The sequence below is a fragment of the Gasterosteus aculeatus genome, chromosome 21, assembly GCF_964276395.1.
Source record: "Gasterosteus aculeatus chromosome 21, fGasAcu3.hap1.1, whole genome shotgun sequence".
Classification (NCBI taxonomy): domain Eukaryota; kingdom Metazoa; phylum Chordata; class Actinopteri; order Perciformes; family Gasterosteidae; genus Gasterosteus; species Gasterosteus aculeatus.
The window spans coordinates 20,160,573-20,175,101 of record NC_135708.1 but is presented as its reverse complement, the minus strand read 5'-3'; the positions used below and the strand labels follow the sequence as shown (position 1 = coordinate 20,175,101).

Sequence of the window (14,529 nt, the reverse complement as noted above, 5' to 3'; positions counted from 1 at the left end):
GGAGTCTGCATGTTCTCCCCGTGTCTGCGTGGGTTCTCTCCGGGTTCTCCGGCTTCCTCCCACAGTCCAAAGACATGCTCTGGGGATCAGGTTGATGGTGACTCTAAATCACCCGTAGGTGTGTGAATGGTTGTATGTACCCTGTCTATCGCCCGAAGTTGGCTGGGATGGACTCCAGCCCCCCTGCGACCCTGTGTGCAGGATAAGTGGTTTGACGATGGATGGATATTTTCCTCAGTCAAGACCAAGAAGGGACGATCGAAAAAACAACAACAATATAAGCTGCAAAGGATACTGACGACGTCATCGAAGCCCAGTATTTATTCTATCGTATGTCTGTTGAATCATTGTAGTATTTGATTATTCAATTATTTTCTTTACACTCATGCAGATACAGGACAATAATAGGAAGAAGGACAGAAATAGTTAAATAAAGCATGTCGATCAGCAGATAAACAGCTAAATCCAGACATTATTAAATCATTTTCGCAGTACCAGGGATTAACGCACTGATTACACACTCCATGTTTGGTTAGTTTAGTACATGCAATCTTTAAATTAACATGCTTATTTATTACTTCAAACGTGTTTGGTGCCCCATTTATGTTGCAGCCATTGAGACGGGTTCTATCACCACACGTTTTTCTCATTTCCAGATTTTGTGCTTCCTTAATTTCCTTTCCTCACCTCCTTGCTCACAGAAGATTGGATGGGAGGAGATGAAGAGATGAGTAAGAAGTGAGAGGACAGCAGCTCTTTTGAAGTTATAAAGCGGCGGGACTAAAATTGCCCTAAAACATGATGAAGATAGCGGTGTGTCTCCTCATTCTTCAGGGTCCATTTTAGGGATTGGGATGTCTTCCAAATGGAGCGCTGTGATGAACTTCTGGGTAAAAGGCCGTACGAATCGATGAGCGATAAAATAGGGAAAATTACAACAAACTCGGGCTTGACCTCCAACCGTCTGCAAATGTGAGATTGTGAGAAGCATCAACAGTAAACAGGAAGTCCTGTCGGCCGGCAGAGGAACGGCTTCACATCAACCGCAGGTGTTCGCGGAGGAATGGGGCGACCTCCTTGAGGAACTCGATCATCTCCAAACTGGCGTCATCGCCCTTCTTCCTCACGGCGTCGATGACAAAGCGAGCTCTGTCGCTGTAGTTCGGCTTCGCCTCCGCTGCCTCCCTCTCGTCGTCAGTGATCACCTTCTTCTCCAACAGTCGGTCCAGCAGACTCTTGAGCACAGGTTCAGAGATGCTCTTGACGAAGTCGCTCCGTACCTTCAGCAGCCTCTCGCTTGGCCTCTCGCTTGGCCTGCGGGACGCCACAACCGCGTCCGAGAGGCCGACTCGTCTTTCCCAAACGCTGAGGGAGCCGTCGCCTTCATTCAGAAACAGCTTAATCTCTTTCAGCCTCGTCTCAAGGGTCACCTGGAAGGACGGGAAGTAGTTGTTGTAGTTGCAGTGAAACTCGGCCTTGGTGGGCTGAACTATGACCCGGTCGTCCTGGGGACTGGTGGAGAGGACGTACTCCCGGTCCGGGTGCAGTTTGCATTGCGTGGGCGTCTCTATGTAGGACTCAGGCCCGACATCGTTCTTCCTGCTGCACTTCACCTCTCGCACCACCACGTTACTCGGCAGCATCAACACGTTGAGGTGGGACTCGGGTTTCGGGTTGTCTGGGTAATTTGGGGGCCGGTAGAAGAGCAGAACCAGCGCTCGGACCGGCTGGGGGGGCGAGTCCACGTCCTTGACATTACCGAAAGCAGAAAGCCCCGAGACGTCCACCACAACGTGAGTCTCCGTCACCTCCCTCGGGCGGAGGAACTCCACACCCTCGTCTTCCACATGGGCCACCGACAGGAAGTCGCCCCCCCCGCCACTCTGGATCTCGCAGTGAGGGAGGTGAAGGCCGAGCACGGACCGCTGCTCGCATTCGATGTTGAACAAGGGTCCCGCGGGCTTCTTGTGATGGCGGTCCAGCAGCCTCCGATCCCAGGGGACGATCCTGTAAACCACTTCCCCCCCATTGCCCCCAATGTGGAACACCAGGCCGGTCACGCTGCACAGGTACAGACCCGGACCGGAGCACCACAACCTGAAGGTCTCGTCGCCCTCATCGGCCGTGATGTCGGGCGTGAAATCCTGCTGACCCGCCGCCGGTGAAGCGCCGGTGACCGAGTGGCTCGCGGCTGGAAAGGAAGCGTCCGTTTCCGTCAGAACGTCGGCGTCTCCTCCCGGCTCCCTCTCGTGCTGTGTGGGGGAAGACTCAAACGCATCGGCGGCGGGCGAGTCCCTGGCGAGCGCGGAGCGGCATCGTGCAGGTGGGGGGCCTTCGACCATCAGGATGAGGGACTGAGAGCAGTCAGGGTCCACGTCATGTTCTGATCCGTTTGGAAGGTGTGAAACAGGCTCCGCCCTCTTCTGACCGGCTCCTTGGAAGTATGTCGTGATCGTTGGAGGTGATGGCTTGTATGAGATTACAGAAGAAGGCGGAGCGGAATCTGTTTTCGTTCTTTTCTCTGTGCCGGAACTTTTACGATTTGTTTGACGCGAAAACTGTTTTGTGGGAGAATAATGTGTATAGTCCTTTTGAGTATAAGACCGGCCAGGGGGATTGGCAGAGGCACCGGTTATAAAGGAATTAGACTCCTCTGAATCTGCCTCTGGATCTGCCTCGGAGGGGGCAGTGGAGAGGGAAGGGGTAGAGGAGGGTGTAAGGGTGGGGGCAGGTTTGGCGTAACTACATCTGCAGATCAGGGCTCTCCGGAGGGCTCTGGCCGCCCTGCTGAAGCACGAGCCGTCTCTCTCCGGTCCTCGGCGTTCCTCGGGGGACGCCATCCTGGTGGCGCTCAGGAAGGCGACAGGAAGTCAGCAGGTCGCTTGTCTGGTTTTGAAGTCTCTTACGAAAGTGTTGAAATGGTGTTTGAACTCCCCTCTGGCTGTTTCTCCTGCTCTGGTCCCTGAAGTAGAATCACAAGAATGTAAATCCATCGCTGGTGATCAATGTAATATTTTACATTCTCTTCCTCTATAATAAACAGTGGTGGAATGTAACTTTACTTTAAGTTCTTCATAATTGTACTTGAATATTTCTTTCTACTTTTACTACCTTTATTTGAATACTAACAATACATTCTTAGATGGACATTTACTTGTTGTATTAATTTTTATTTTATTCAAGTAACAAGACGAGACGTGTCAGAATTGTTCCATCAGCGTCTGATAAACATCAATTATATTAAGTCAATATGAACATATACACATAATGATAATAAAAACATGATAGATTGAAGGTAAATGTAAAAAGATATTCTTTAGAACTGAAACAGAACACAAGGCTGACAGGAAATGAACTCGGGTCACAGAAAGGTCTCCGACGCCTACCAGGAAATAAATAACAACTATTAGAAATATATATTAATAGGCATATTTGATTTGAAGCACATTTAAGAGCGGCGGTGGAAGAAGTTCTCAGAGGTTTTACTTTAGTAGAAATACAGTAATACCACAGTGAAGTTCTCCGTCAGTACTGGTTTAGGTTCCGCGACCAAGGTACCACGTTTTAGTTCTTACTCCCGCCAGCTCTATTAAATATTCTATCATTCCTATTTGTACAGGATTTTAGAGAGCGGAAATGGAGAAAATCCCTTCCTCCCGTATTTTGGCCCGGCCCGGGTTCACAAACGTTTTGCTCTCAGACAGGAAGTCCTCGACCCACCGGCGTGGTTTACGATTCACCTGCGTCATCTAGCCTCCCCAGGACCCGAGCCTCAGTCTGCACTTCTCAGCACTAAAACGCGTGACAATAAATATCTCGCAGTATCAGAGTTCAAACCTTTTAAAGTAACTTCTAACTTTGCGAAGATTAGCCTTTGCCAAACCGAGACCTAGAGACCGTAAAAAAACACTCTTACCTGTAATGTTTCACTCCGGTCCGCTAGAAAAGGATGTCGTCGCCTCTCCTTCCTCAGGCAGACTCTGGACTCTCTATCTACCTGCAATGGAATAGGGACTTTGATCCAGAGGCACCAGAGATATCAGCCGCACCCTTTGAGGGGGGCAAACCTTTGTGTTACAGTGCATCTGGTTAGAAGGGGCATTGAGGGATGTGACCAAGCAGGGGAAGTGTTGAACGAGCTGCAAGGGAGGCCGAGTGATGTTGTGAGAGTTGGACTACGTTGCAGACCCTCGCTAAACGTACAGCTACGGCCTGAGCCAGTTTTTGATTTATTCAAACAACCTTTTAGCGGCATCCTTCGTGCCCCTATCTGACTTTTATGACGCTGAATCATAAATGCTGGATTCTGCTCGTCAAGGTCATAGACGCCGCCGTGAAAGGACCTGCTACCCTTTCTCGTTCTAGTTCTTAAGGATCAGTCACTGGCTGAACGACTAGGTATCAATATTTTAAGGGGCGCTCTGCATTTGCATTTACGGGACGTCTTCATGTTTTTTGTTCTCTTCTTTATTTTAATATTTATAGTATGACTCACCTGGTATGTTCCTGTTTGGGGTGTTTTCTCGAGTGTTTGGTTGATTTGCTGCATTTCGTTGCTTGGGGGGCTTTGGATGAGCAAGTGGAGATCAGCAGGGGGGAACGCAACGGGACGTGTGATCAGTACGAACATGACCGGGTGTCACGTGGGCGCCCTCTGGTGGGCCCCTGCGGACGTGCATGTGGCACCCCGTGTAATAACTACACGATGCAAGAGAGAGAACACCTGCTACAGCAGCAACAGACACACGTACGGCGACTAGTTTCACTCTTTCTTAACCCTCCAACTCCACCCATGAACTGTGACATCTTTGACGATAAATTACTGCCTCTTGTACATTATTACTTTATTAGACACGGGACAATGAAAAGGAAAAATCCCTTTACATGATCATTTTGACCCAGCCACTTGTTTTCCGCCCACGCGAACAACCGCTTGTGCGTTTTGTGAGTTGAGTTCAACCTTCAAACCGCTTCAGAGAAACGATCAAGAGGTCAGAGAAGGTGCGTGAAGAACAGAAACTTGAGTCTTAACCTGCTTCTACAATTCGGTCTGCTGAAGTCAGTCATCTGTGGAATGTTAATTTTTGTTTGAGACTAACTGGATAAATCATTTGGAAGCCTTTAAAACATGAAGTCACAGTTGACATGATTTTAGGTGACAGGCTGGTTACTTGTAGTTTGCAGACCTCGTTTGGATTAATTTACAAACTTCGGTGTGTTTAACTCACTTTGTAAAAGAAGCTGATTAAAGTTTCATCTCTGTTGTGCAGAAACAAGAAGCTTATCTTTCAAATGATCCTTTATTTCTAAAAAGAAAATGTCCTGTACAATACAGTACAAATTGAACAAATATAGAATAGAATTACAAGAATGTAAATCTATCGCTGGTATACTGTAGAATATTATGAACAAACTGACAACTCGGTTCATGAATTAAACCAATTAATAAAATGCCTTTAGTGCAATACCACCCAGTGAGCACAAGACGTATTTTCAACGGTGAAATATGGTTGAAATCGGGTTGAACTGAGGTCTGAACTCTAAGACACAACTGATGACCCGAATGATCTTTTACACACAAGGGTTGTGAGACATCTGTACATGAGTGTTCTAACACACTTGCTGCTGTTATAATTATTATCAACGTCTTTTCAACCGGTTAAAAAGTGGATGAAACATCAACGTGCTGGAAAATGTCAATTTGTTGATAAGGGGGTCATGTTGTAACGTAAGGTTGAAGGAGAGACGATATTAACATTAAGATTTTCATAATAATTAATGAACTGGTCGGCGAAATTTGGTCTACGCGAAGACGTGATTTCAACGTATTTAATATTTCACTTAAAACGTCATAAATACGAAACTACGGACTGTGCGCTGTTATTAAGATGCTTTTAGGACATAAAAATAATAATGCGGGCAATTTCAAACATTACTTGTAAATATGTAACTCCGCTCACATCTGTAACGCGCATGCGCGAGTTCTTAGACGCTTGGAGATCTTCGACTGGATGCAGCACGAGGCAAAGTTACGGCAGCAGAGCGACATGAACGGGCTGATAGAACCACGACTACCGGCTCCAATGCTCTGTAAGTACGGGAGTGTTTGGATGAAGCACACATGGAACTATAACCGGGTGTTTTACTTCTGCTGCCCACCCGATACGGGAAACATTGTTCTTTTTGGTGAGCTAGTTAGCGTTAGCGCAGGTAGTTTGCTAGTTAGCATGCTAGCTTTGAGCATGCTAGCTTTCAGCATGATGACCTGGACCAAAAGTAAACGTCCCAGAATATTTTTCGTGTGTTTGGTGTTGCTAATGCGTTAGGTTGTTGCTGTACCCATAAATATTTTTGCCTTTCCCATTTTGAGTATCTCATATTGAAAATACGTTTTTAAAGCAATGGGGGCTAAATACATAACAACATCACAAGAGTTGCTGCTTAAAGCATGATACTGTGTATCCCGAAGGATCTTTTACACACAAGGGTTGTGAGACATCTATACATGAGTGCTGCTGTTATAATTATTATCAGTGACTTTATTATTACTGGTTTGTCGCGGAGCCCGGCCGGGCACAGCCCAAAGGAGTGACGCGGCAGCCCAATACTCTACTCCCCATTGGCTCACCACCTGTGTAGGAAACCGATGGGGTCGGGTGCGCTGCTACAAGGGTGGCAGTGACAGTGGGGGGTCTAGACGGAACATGCCTGGGCGGCAGATGCTGGCCCTGGGGACGTGGAACATAACCTCTCTGGGGGGGAAGGAGCCGGAGCTTGTGCGGGAGGTGGAGCGTTATCAGTTGGATTGGAAGACTCGGGACAGACCCGGTAAACCCAAGCGTGTAGTGAGGGTGAACTGGGAACGTCTGGTGGAGGCCCCGGTCCAAAAGATTTTCAACTCACACCTCCAGTGGAGCTTCTCTCACATTCCTGTGGAGGTAGGGAACATTGAACCAGAGTGGTGTATTTTCAAAACCTCCATTGCTGAAGCCGCGGCAGTGAGTTGTGGCCTCAAGGTCTTAGGTGCATCAAGGGGCGGTAACCCTCGTGGACACCGGTGGTCACAGAAGCCGTCCGACTGAAGAAGGAGGCCTTTCGGGCTATGATATCCGGTGGGACTCCAGAGGCAGTGTACCGACAGGCTCGAAGGGCAGCAGCCTCTGACGTGATGGAGGCAAAGCAGCGAGTATGGGAGGAGTTTGGGGTAAATATGGAGAAGGACTTTCGGTCGGCACCAAAGTGCTTCTGGAAGACCATCCGGCACCTCAGGAGGGGTGACATATTACAACAGCTATTACACACAATTATCAGCATGTGGTATAAACTATGCGCATGTCCTCCCTGTCATAGAAGGCTTGCTGACAGGGTGGAAATGTTTTGCTAATTTTAGCATTTAATGAGCACATGTTGGACCTTCAGTTCAAATATGATTCAGTTAGCAAGGTGACAGTGTAAAAATTTTGAAAAGTTTTTATATTAACTCATATTTCACTATGACAAAGTGGACATGTTAAGCTTGAAAACATCTGACTACACACATATGATGAAAATGAATAAATACTCTGCAACAAGCCACTGTTTCAGCCTTCATTGAAGAAAGACAAAACGATGGTAATAATGAAGACATCACGGGGTGTCTTAAATGGGCAGTTACCCCATAATGACAGGGTGGACAGCAATTTCAGGGACACATGCAAAATGTTCAATATGATTATGGAAATAGAATATACATGATCAGAATGACTCATTCAATCAAATAACTTGTTGTGGACAATAAAACTGTATATATTTTTTAATTTAGTCTCATTTAACCGTATTACACATACTGTAGTAAGCAGAGCAGTGTGGGACATGCCGGAATCACGTACATCCAATGAAAAATAAAACGAAAGAAACACATTTCAAGAGAATAATGATTGTAGTGATATGCGTGTAAATGTTTGGTCATTTATAATAAGACGGCAGAAACATGTCGACGCACTCGTTTCAATTCATGGTTCTAAAGTCTTCACCTCCAGAACAACAGGTGGAGTCGCGTGTTTTGTCGAAGACCACCTAGAGCAGGGGTCTCAAACTCAAATCAGCTGCGGGCCAGATGCAGCCCACATCAACCGAACGCGGGCCAGACTAGCGTCCGAACGGCATGGTCGACAATAACACAACTTAACACTCACTTTCAAAAGCAGTCATTGAACCCCACCCTGGGGGATCGGTCCGAATGAGACTACAACACTAGTCCTCCTTTAACTCAGCGGGGGAGACCTAAGGTCATGTGACCGTGGAATTCCTTTATAGCCAAACGTGAAGTTACGTGAATCGAAGCTGCGTAGTGATGGACGGAGACGCTCGTCGGTGACGTCAGATGCTTCGTGTGTTGTTAGTGTGAGTCGTAAAGGAAAACTTTATTAAACGAGCGATGCTAACGGTTAGTCACATGATCACCTGCGCGAAAGAGGGCAGGAAACTGAATTTCACCCTCCTGCTCTCTGCACCTCGGCCGACACACACGACCCGCCCCCCATGTCAGTCACATGCATGCCACGTTCACTGGACAAGCACACAGTAGGAAACCAGAACATCATAACATGTCCCACACAGCAGCTGACAGTGGGGTTACAGTATAAAACTTGCGGGCCGCACTAACATTACACTTTCATATTAAGGATGGGGCCACAAAATATCGTCCCGAGGGCCGCAATTGGCCCGCGGGCCGCGAGTTTGAGACCCCTGACCTAGAGAGTCACGTCTTTGTGTGTGGAAGTCGTTGGTTGGTTTATTTATTTATCATAGACTTTTTTGCCCCGTGCATCCACACTGCTGCTTTTCATCACGGAGACATTTGTCCCGTATTTTCCTCCATGGCTTCGCCTCTCGACCGGCAAACCGGCGTTTGTGGAGATCTGCCTCCATGGATCAAACCCGCCAATGACGGCTTGTATAAGCGGTCATATTTACGCATTTCTTCCTACAAAAGTTCTTCAATCTGATCCGTTCTCTCGTAAACATTCTTTGTTTTAATAATGGTGGTATCAGGCTGTGAAAGCGGAGATGTGAAACTCCAAGGACGCAGTTAGCGGACCAATCACAGCCTGGTGCTGCAGGAGGCTGCGCTGCTTGCGTCGCTTGAAGAAAATACTCATAAAAGTACAAGTACCCAAAAATCTACTTAATTACAGTAACGTGTATTTGTAATTCGTTACTTCCACCCCTTACTTACTATTCATAATGTTGCTGGTAACCATATTATTAAAGCAATAAGGTACTTGAGGCAGTTATTACAATATTGAAGATAAAGTACTGCCTCAACTACCTTATTGCTTAAATAAATTAGAACTTACGTCAGTAGAAATACAGTAGTACCATAGTGTAAAAGTACTCAGTCAAAGAAATGTAAACATACTAATATTACTCTTAAGGCAGTGGTCCATTTCCCCCGAAACTATATATAATACTATATTATCGTAGAATTAATGTTCATCGTATTAATGCTGCAAACAAGCTTATTTGGCATTATCTGCTAAATACTTCAAGAAAGAAATTATATTTACTACGCAGTAATTTATTTGTTTTTTTGATCTGCAAAAAATCGAAATACTTAAACACTTAAATTGTTGAATAGAAGTACAATTTGAAAGGAAATCAAATAGAGTACAGATTTAAAATTTTACGCTAGTACATGTATGTATCCCAAACAAAGAGATCCTAAAATGAATTAACTTCATCTTCGATTCTCTCAAACACACCTGTTATTTGAAGTCACGGACGTTCTCCCTCCAGGCTGGTCTGTCACTTACTGATGCTGAACTGAGAGTTCAGCCTTTAAAGTACTTCAGAGAACTGACAAGAATTCAGATTAGGTGGGTGATGTTGCGTTTCTTCAAAAACGTATATGTCAATCTGCGTCAGAGTCTGTGGAATGTTGATTTCCAGATAACGTGAGAATGCAAGAGTTACTGAATACATTTTTAGATTGCCTTTAAAAATGAAACCGAAAGTAACATAATTGTTTACATGATTTCAATTTATGTTGTTGAGTTAGTTACTTGTATTTTTTGGACCTTGTTTGAATTCATTTTCAATTGCAGCGTTTTCTGTTAAATGAGCTGTTAAGATGATCAAAGTTTAAAATAAGGTGATCAAATAAAAGTTTAATCTCTGTTGTACAGGTATTAGTTTAAAAAAAACTATGAGCTTGCGTTTCAAATGATTCTTTATTTCTAAAAAAAAAGATGTCCTGCGATACAGTACAAATTTAACCTGCTTTCTGTTTTTACAACAAATTCTCAATTGAGGAATCTTACAAAAATATTTTCCTCACTCAAGACATAGAAGGAACAATAAAACAACAACAATGTAACAAACTCAGGAAGAGCAACATGGAAATGGATTAAATCCACCGCGCCGTCAGTGATGATTCTCGTCTCAGACTTCAGGACCTTCTCCTCTGTGGTGTTGTTCACTGTTACGCGATGACCACGAAGAATAAACATATCTTTAGTCCACAGTCTGTCTCACTCACTTGAGCAAACGCGACATTTTTTTGTCAGAAGTGCTGTGTAGCTAAAGCAGGATATTGGAATGTTGTACCACCGTGGGGACGTAAATAGAAGTTCGGAAGAGGTGTTCGGTGAAGCTAAATGAGCGATAACGAGCAGGATCGGGAAGGAGCTAGCATGGCGGCTAACACTCCCAACGCCACGTTTAACATCCAGCCGCCGGAGCCCTTCGACTTCTCAAAGCCGAAACGACTGGGCGAAATTGATTCGGAGATTCGAGAGATTCCGTCAGGCAAGTAACCTGTCGGCGAGCTCCGAAGTGAACCAGGTGAATACCCTGATATACTGCATGGGAGACGACGCAGATGACGTCTTAAGAGGCTTAAAACTAAGCGTGTGGGGGGAGGGGGAGTGGCAGGTGGGGACAGAGGACTGGTGAGGACCGGTTTCAGCTGGGAGACGGAGGACATGATTCGTCAAGAGAGTCGCCGTTTCACAGGCTGACGGGAGCTTGGGGGGGGGGGCGATGAAATGGGCTGCCTTGGAGAACCGGTCCACAATGGTGAGTATATTGACATATATGTCAATCTGCGTCAGAGTCTGTGGAATGTTGATTTCCAGATAACGTGAGAATGCAAGAGATACTGAATACATTTTTAGATTGTCATCTACTTGTTCTTGTCTGCTGTTCTCAACAGCGCTGCCTTGGTGTCCCTCCAGATCTTGCGACAGCGTCGAAGATGATGCTGCACCGAAGGAACAGCCAACTCCTCTTCCTGGGCTGGGAACAGTGGGGGTTGACAGCCCAATGATCCTTCAAACGGTGACACCCCAGTGTCAGCGGAGGGGAGAGAGTTGTGTGCATACTCTATCCAACTGAGTATTCCAGGAAGTTGGATTTGACGCGGCAACACAACGAATCGCAGACTCCAGATCTTGGTTAGCTCTCTCAGTCTGTCCGTTAGTTTGTGGGTGGAATCCTGATGACAGGCTGACTGTAGCCCACAGGGCGTAGCAGAACGACTTCCAAACTTGAGAAATAAACTGAGGACCACGCTCTGAGACAATGTCCAACGGGATACCATGAAGGCGGAAGACATGATTCGTCAAGAGAGTCGCCGTTTCACAGGCTGACGGGAGCTTGGGGGGGGGGGCGATGAAATGGGCTGCCTTGGAGAACCGGTCCACAATGGTGAGTATAGTGGTCCCATCAGACAGAGGTAGGCCGGTGACAAAGTCCACACCAATGTGGGACCAAGGGCGACCAGGCGTTGGTAAGTGGCAGAGAAACCCCATAGAGGGTCGGTGAGAGGTCTTGGCCCGGGCACAAGGCGGACAGGCGAGGACATATCCCCTAGTGTCCCGATCCATGGTAGGCCACCAGAAGTGTCGTCTCAGGGAAGACAACGTCCGACTAATCCCTGGATGACATGCGAAGCAAGAGGCATGCCCCCACTGCAGGACTTGAGAGCGGACTGACTCCAGAACAAACAGCCGATTTGAAGGTCCTGTGCCAGGATCTGAATCCACATGTTGTGCCCCCCGAACCGCTGCCTCCACCTCCCAGGTCAACGCTCCCACCACCAGCGATGCGGGCAGAATGGTATCCGATCCACTCGGGGACTCCTTCTCTGCGAACTGGCAAGACAGGGCATCAGGCTTGATGTTCCTTGACCCGGGACGGTACGTGATAGAAAAATTGAAACGGCCAAAAAACAATGCCCACTGAGCCTGACGGGAATTCAGCCGCTTCGCTGACTGGATGTAGGCGAGGTTCTTGTGGTCCGTCCACACAATGAAATCTCCACTCCCTCCAGCCAATGTCTCCACTCCTCTAGAGCCAACTTCACTGCCAGAAGTTCCCGGTTACCAACATCATAGTTGGTCTCCGCAGGCTACAGGCGTCGAGAAAAAAATGCACATGGGTGCAATTTCCGACCAGGCCCGGAGTGTTGGGAGAGGACAGCCCCTACCCCACTATCGGACGCATCAACCTCAACCACAAACTGTAGCGAAGGGTCAGGTTGCACCAGAATGGGTGCGGAGGTGAAGTGGTCCTTCAACAAGGCAAAAGCTCGATCTGCTTCAGGGGACCACCAGAAAGGAACCGCAGGAGATGTGAGTCCGGTCAAAGGAGCAGCAATTGTACTGTAGTCCCGTATAAAACGTCGATAAAAGTACTTCAGAGAACTGACAAGAATTCAGATTAGGTGGGTGATGTTGCGTTTCTTCAAAAACATATATGTCAATCTGCGTCAGAGTCTGTGGAATGTTGATTTCCAGATAACGTGAGAATGCAAGAGATACTGAATACATTTTTAGATTGTCATCTACTTGTTCTTGTCTGCTGTTCTCAACAGCGCTACCTTGGTGTCCCTCCAGATCTTGCGACAGCGTCGAAGATGATGCTGCACCGAAGGAACAGCCAACTCCTCTTCCTGGGCTGGGAACAGTGGGGGTTGATAGCCCAATGATCCTTCAAACGGTGACACCCCAGTGACAGCGGAGGGGAGAGAGTTGTGTGCATACTCTATCCAGCTGAGTATTCCAGGAAGTTGGATTTGACGCGGCAACACAATGAATCGCAGACTCCAGATCTTGGTTAGCTCTCTCTCAGTCTGTCCGTTAGTTTGTGGGTGGAATCCTGATGACAGGCTGACTGTAGCCCACAGGGCGTAGCAGAACGACTTCCAAACTTGAGAAATAAACTGAGGACCACGCTCTGAGACAATGTCCAACGGGATACCATGAAGGCGGAAGACATGATTCGTCAAGAGAGTCGCCGTTTCACAGGCTGACGGGAGCTTGGGGGGGGGGGGGCGATGAAATCGGCTGCCTTGGAGAACCGGTCCACAATGGTGAGTATAGTGGTCCCATCAGACAGAGGTAGGCCGGTGACAAAGTCCACACCAATGTGGGACCAAGGGCGACCAGGCGTTGGTAAGGGGCATAGAAACCCCATAGAGGGTCGGTGAGAGGTCTTGGCCCGGGCACAAGCCGGACAGGCGAGGATATATCCCCTAGTGTCCCGATCCATGGTAGGCCACCAGAAGTGTTGTCTCAGGGAAGACAACGTCCGACTAATCCCCGGATGACATGCGAAGCAAGAGGCATGCCCCCACTGCAGGACTTGAGAGCGGACTCCAGAACAAACAGCCGATTTGAAGGTCCTGTGCCAGGATCTGAATCCACATGTTGTGCCTCCCGAACCGCTGCCTCCACCTCCCAGGTCAACGCTCCCACCACCAGCGATGCGGGCAAAATGGTATCCGATCAACTCGGGGACTCCTTCTCTGCGAACTGGCAAGACAGGGCATCCGGCTTGATGTTCCTTGACCCGGGACGGTACGTGATAGAAAAATTGAAACGGCCAAAAAATAATGCCCACTGAGCCTGACGGGAATTCAGCCGCTTCGCTGACTGGATGTAGGCGAGGTTCTTGTGGTCCGTCCACACAATGAAATCTCCACTCCCTCCAGCCAATGTCTCCACTCCTCTAGAGCCAACTTCACTGCCAGAAGTTCCCGGTTACCAACATCATAGTTGGTCTCCGCAGGCGACAGGCGTCGAGAAAAAAATGCACATGGGTGCAATTTCCGACCAGGCCCGGAGTGTTGGGAGAGGACAGCCCCTACCCCACTATCGGACGCATCAACCTCAACCACAAACTGTAGCGAAGGGTCAGGTTGCACCAGAATGGGTGCGGAGGTGAAGTGGTCCTTCAACAAGGCAAAAGCTCGATCTGCTTCAGGGGACCACCAGAAAGGAACCGCAGGAGATGTGAGTCCGGTCAGAGGAGCAGCAATTGTACTGTAGTCCCGTATAAAACGTCGATAAAAGTACTTCAGAGAACTGACAAGAATTCAGATTAGGTGGGTGATGTTGCGGGTGAATTGCTCCCTGGGCAAAATGTAAAAGAGCCATTGGTTAAAAATGTAATGTCGATTTGGATAAAAGCGTCAGCTAAATGACCTGTAATGTAATAAGATGAGGACAATTTATGCTTGCTTTGTTATATTCACTCAGAAGCCAA

The 14,529-nt window shown here is 47.4% G+C and overlaps 1 protein-coding gene across 2 annotated transcripts; it reads right to left on the bottom strand.

The window, feature by feature from the left end:
• Window positions 1-207: 207 nt before the first annotated feature.
• Window positions 208-9,789, bottom strand: LOC120812097 (caspase recruitment domain-containing protein 8-like). Of its 2 annotated transcripts, none has more exons than XM_078096211.1 (2): window positions 9,744-9,789; window positions 208-2,962 (listed from the first exon to the last, which is right to left on the bottom strand). In XM_078096211.1, exon 2 carries the CDS (start codon window positions 2,838-2,840, stop codon window positions 1,035-1,037), a length of 1,806 nt encoding a protein of 601 aa, XP_077952337.1. In that variant the 5' UTR covers window positions 2,841-2,962; window positions 9,744-9,789; the 3' UTR covers window positions 208-1,034. The 2 variants fall into 2 exon arrangements, with proteins under 2 accessions (XP_077952337.1, XP_077952338.1); XM_078096212.1 differs by lacking the exon at window positions 9,744-9,789 and adding an exon at window positions 3,917-3,991.
• Between the last annotated feature and the right edge of the window lie 4,740 nt (window positions 9,790-14,529).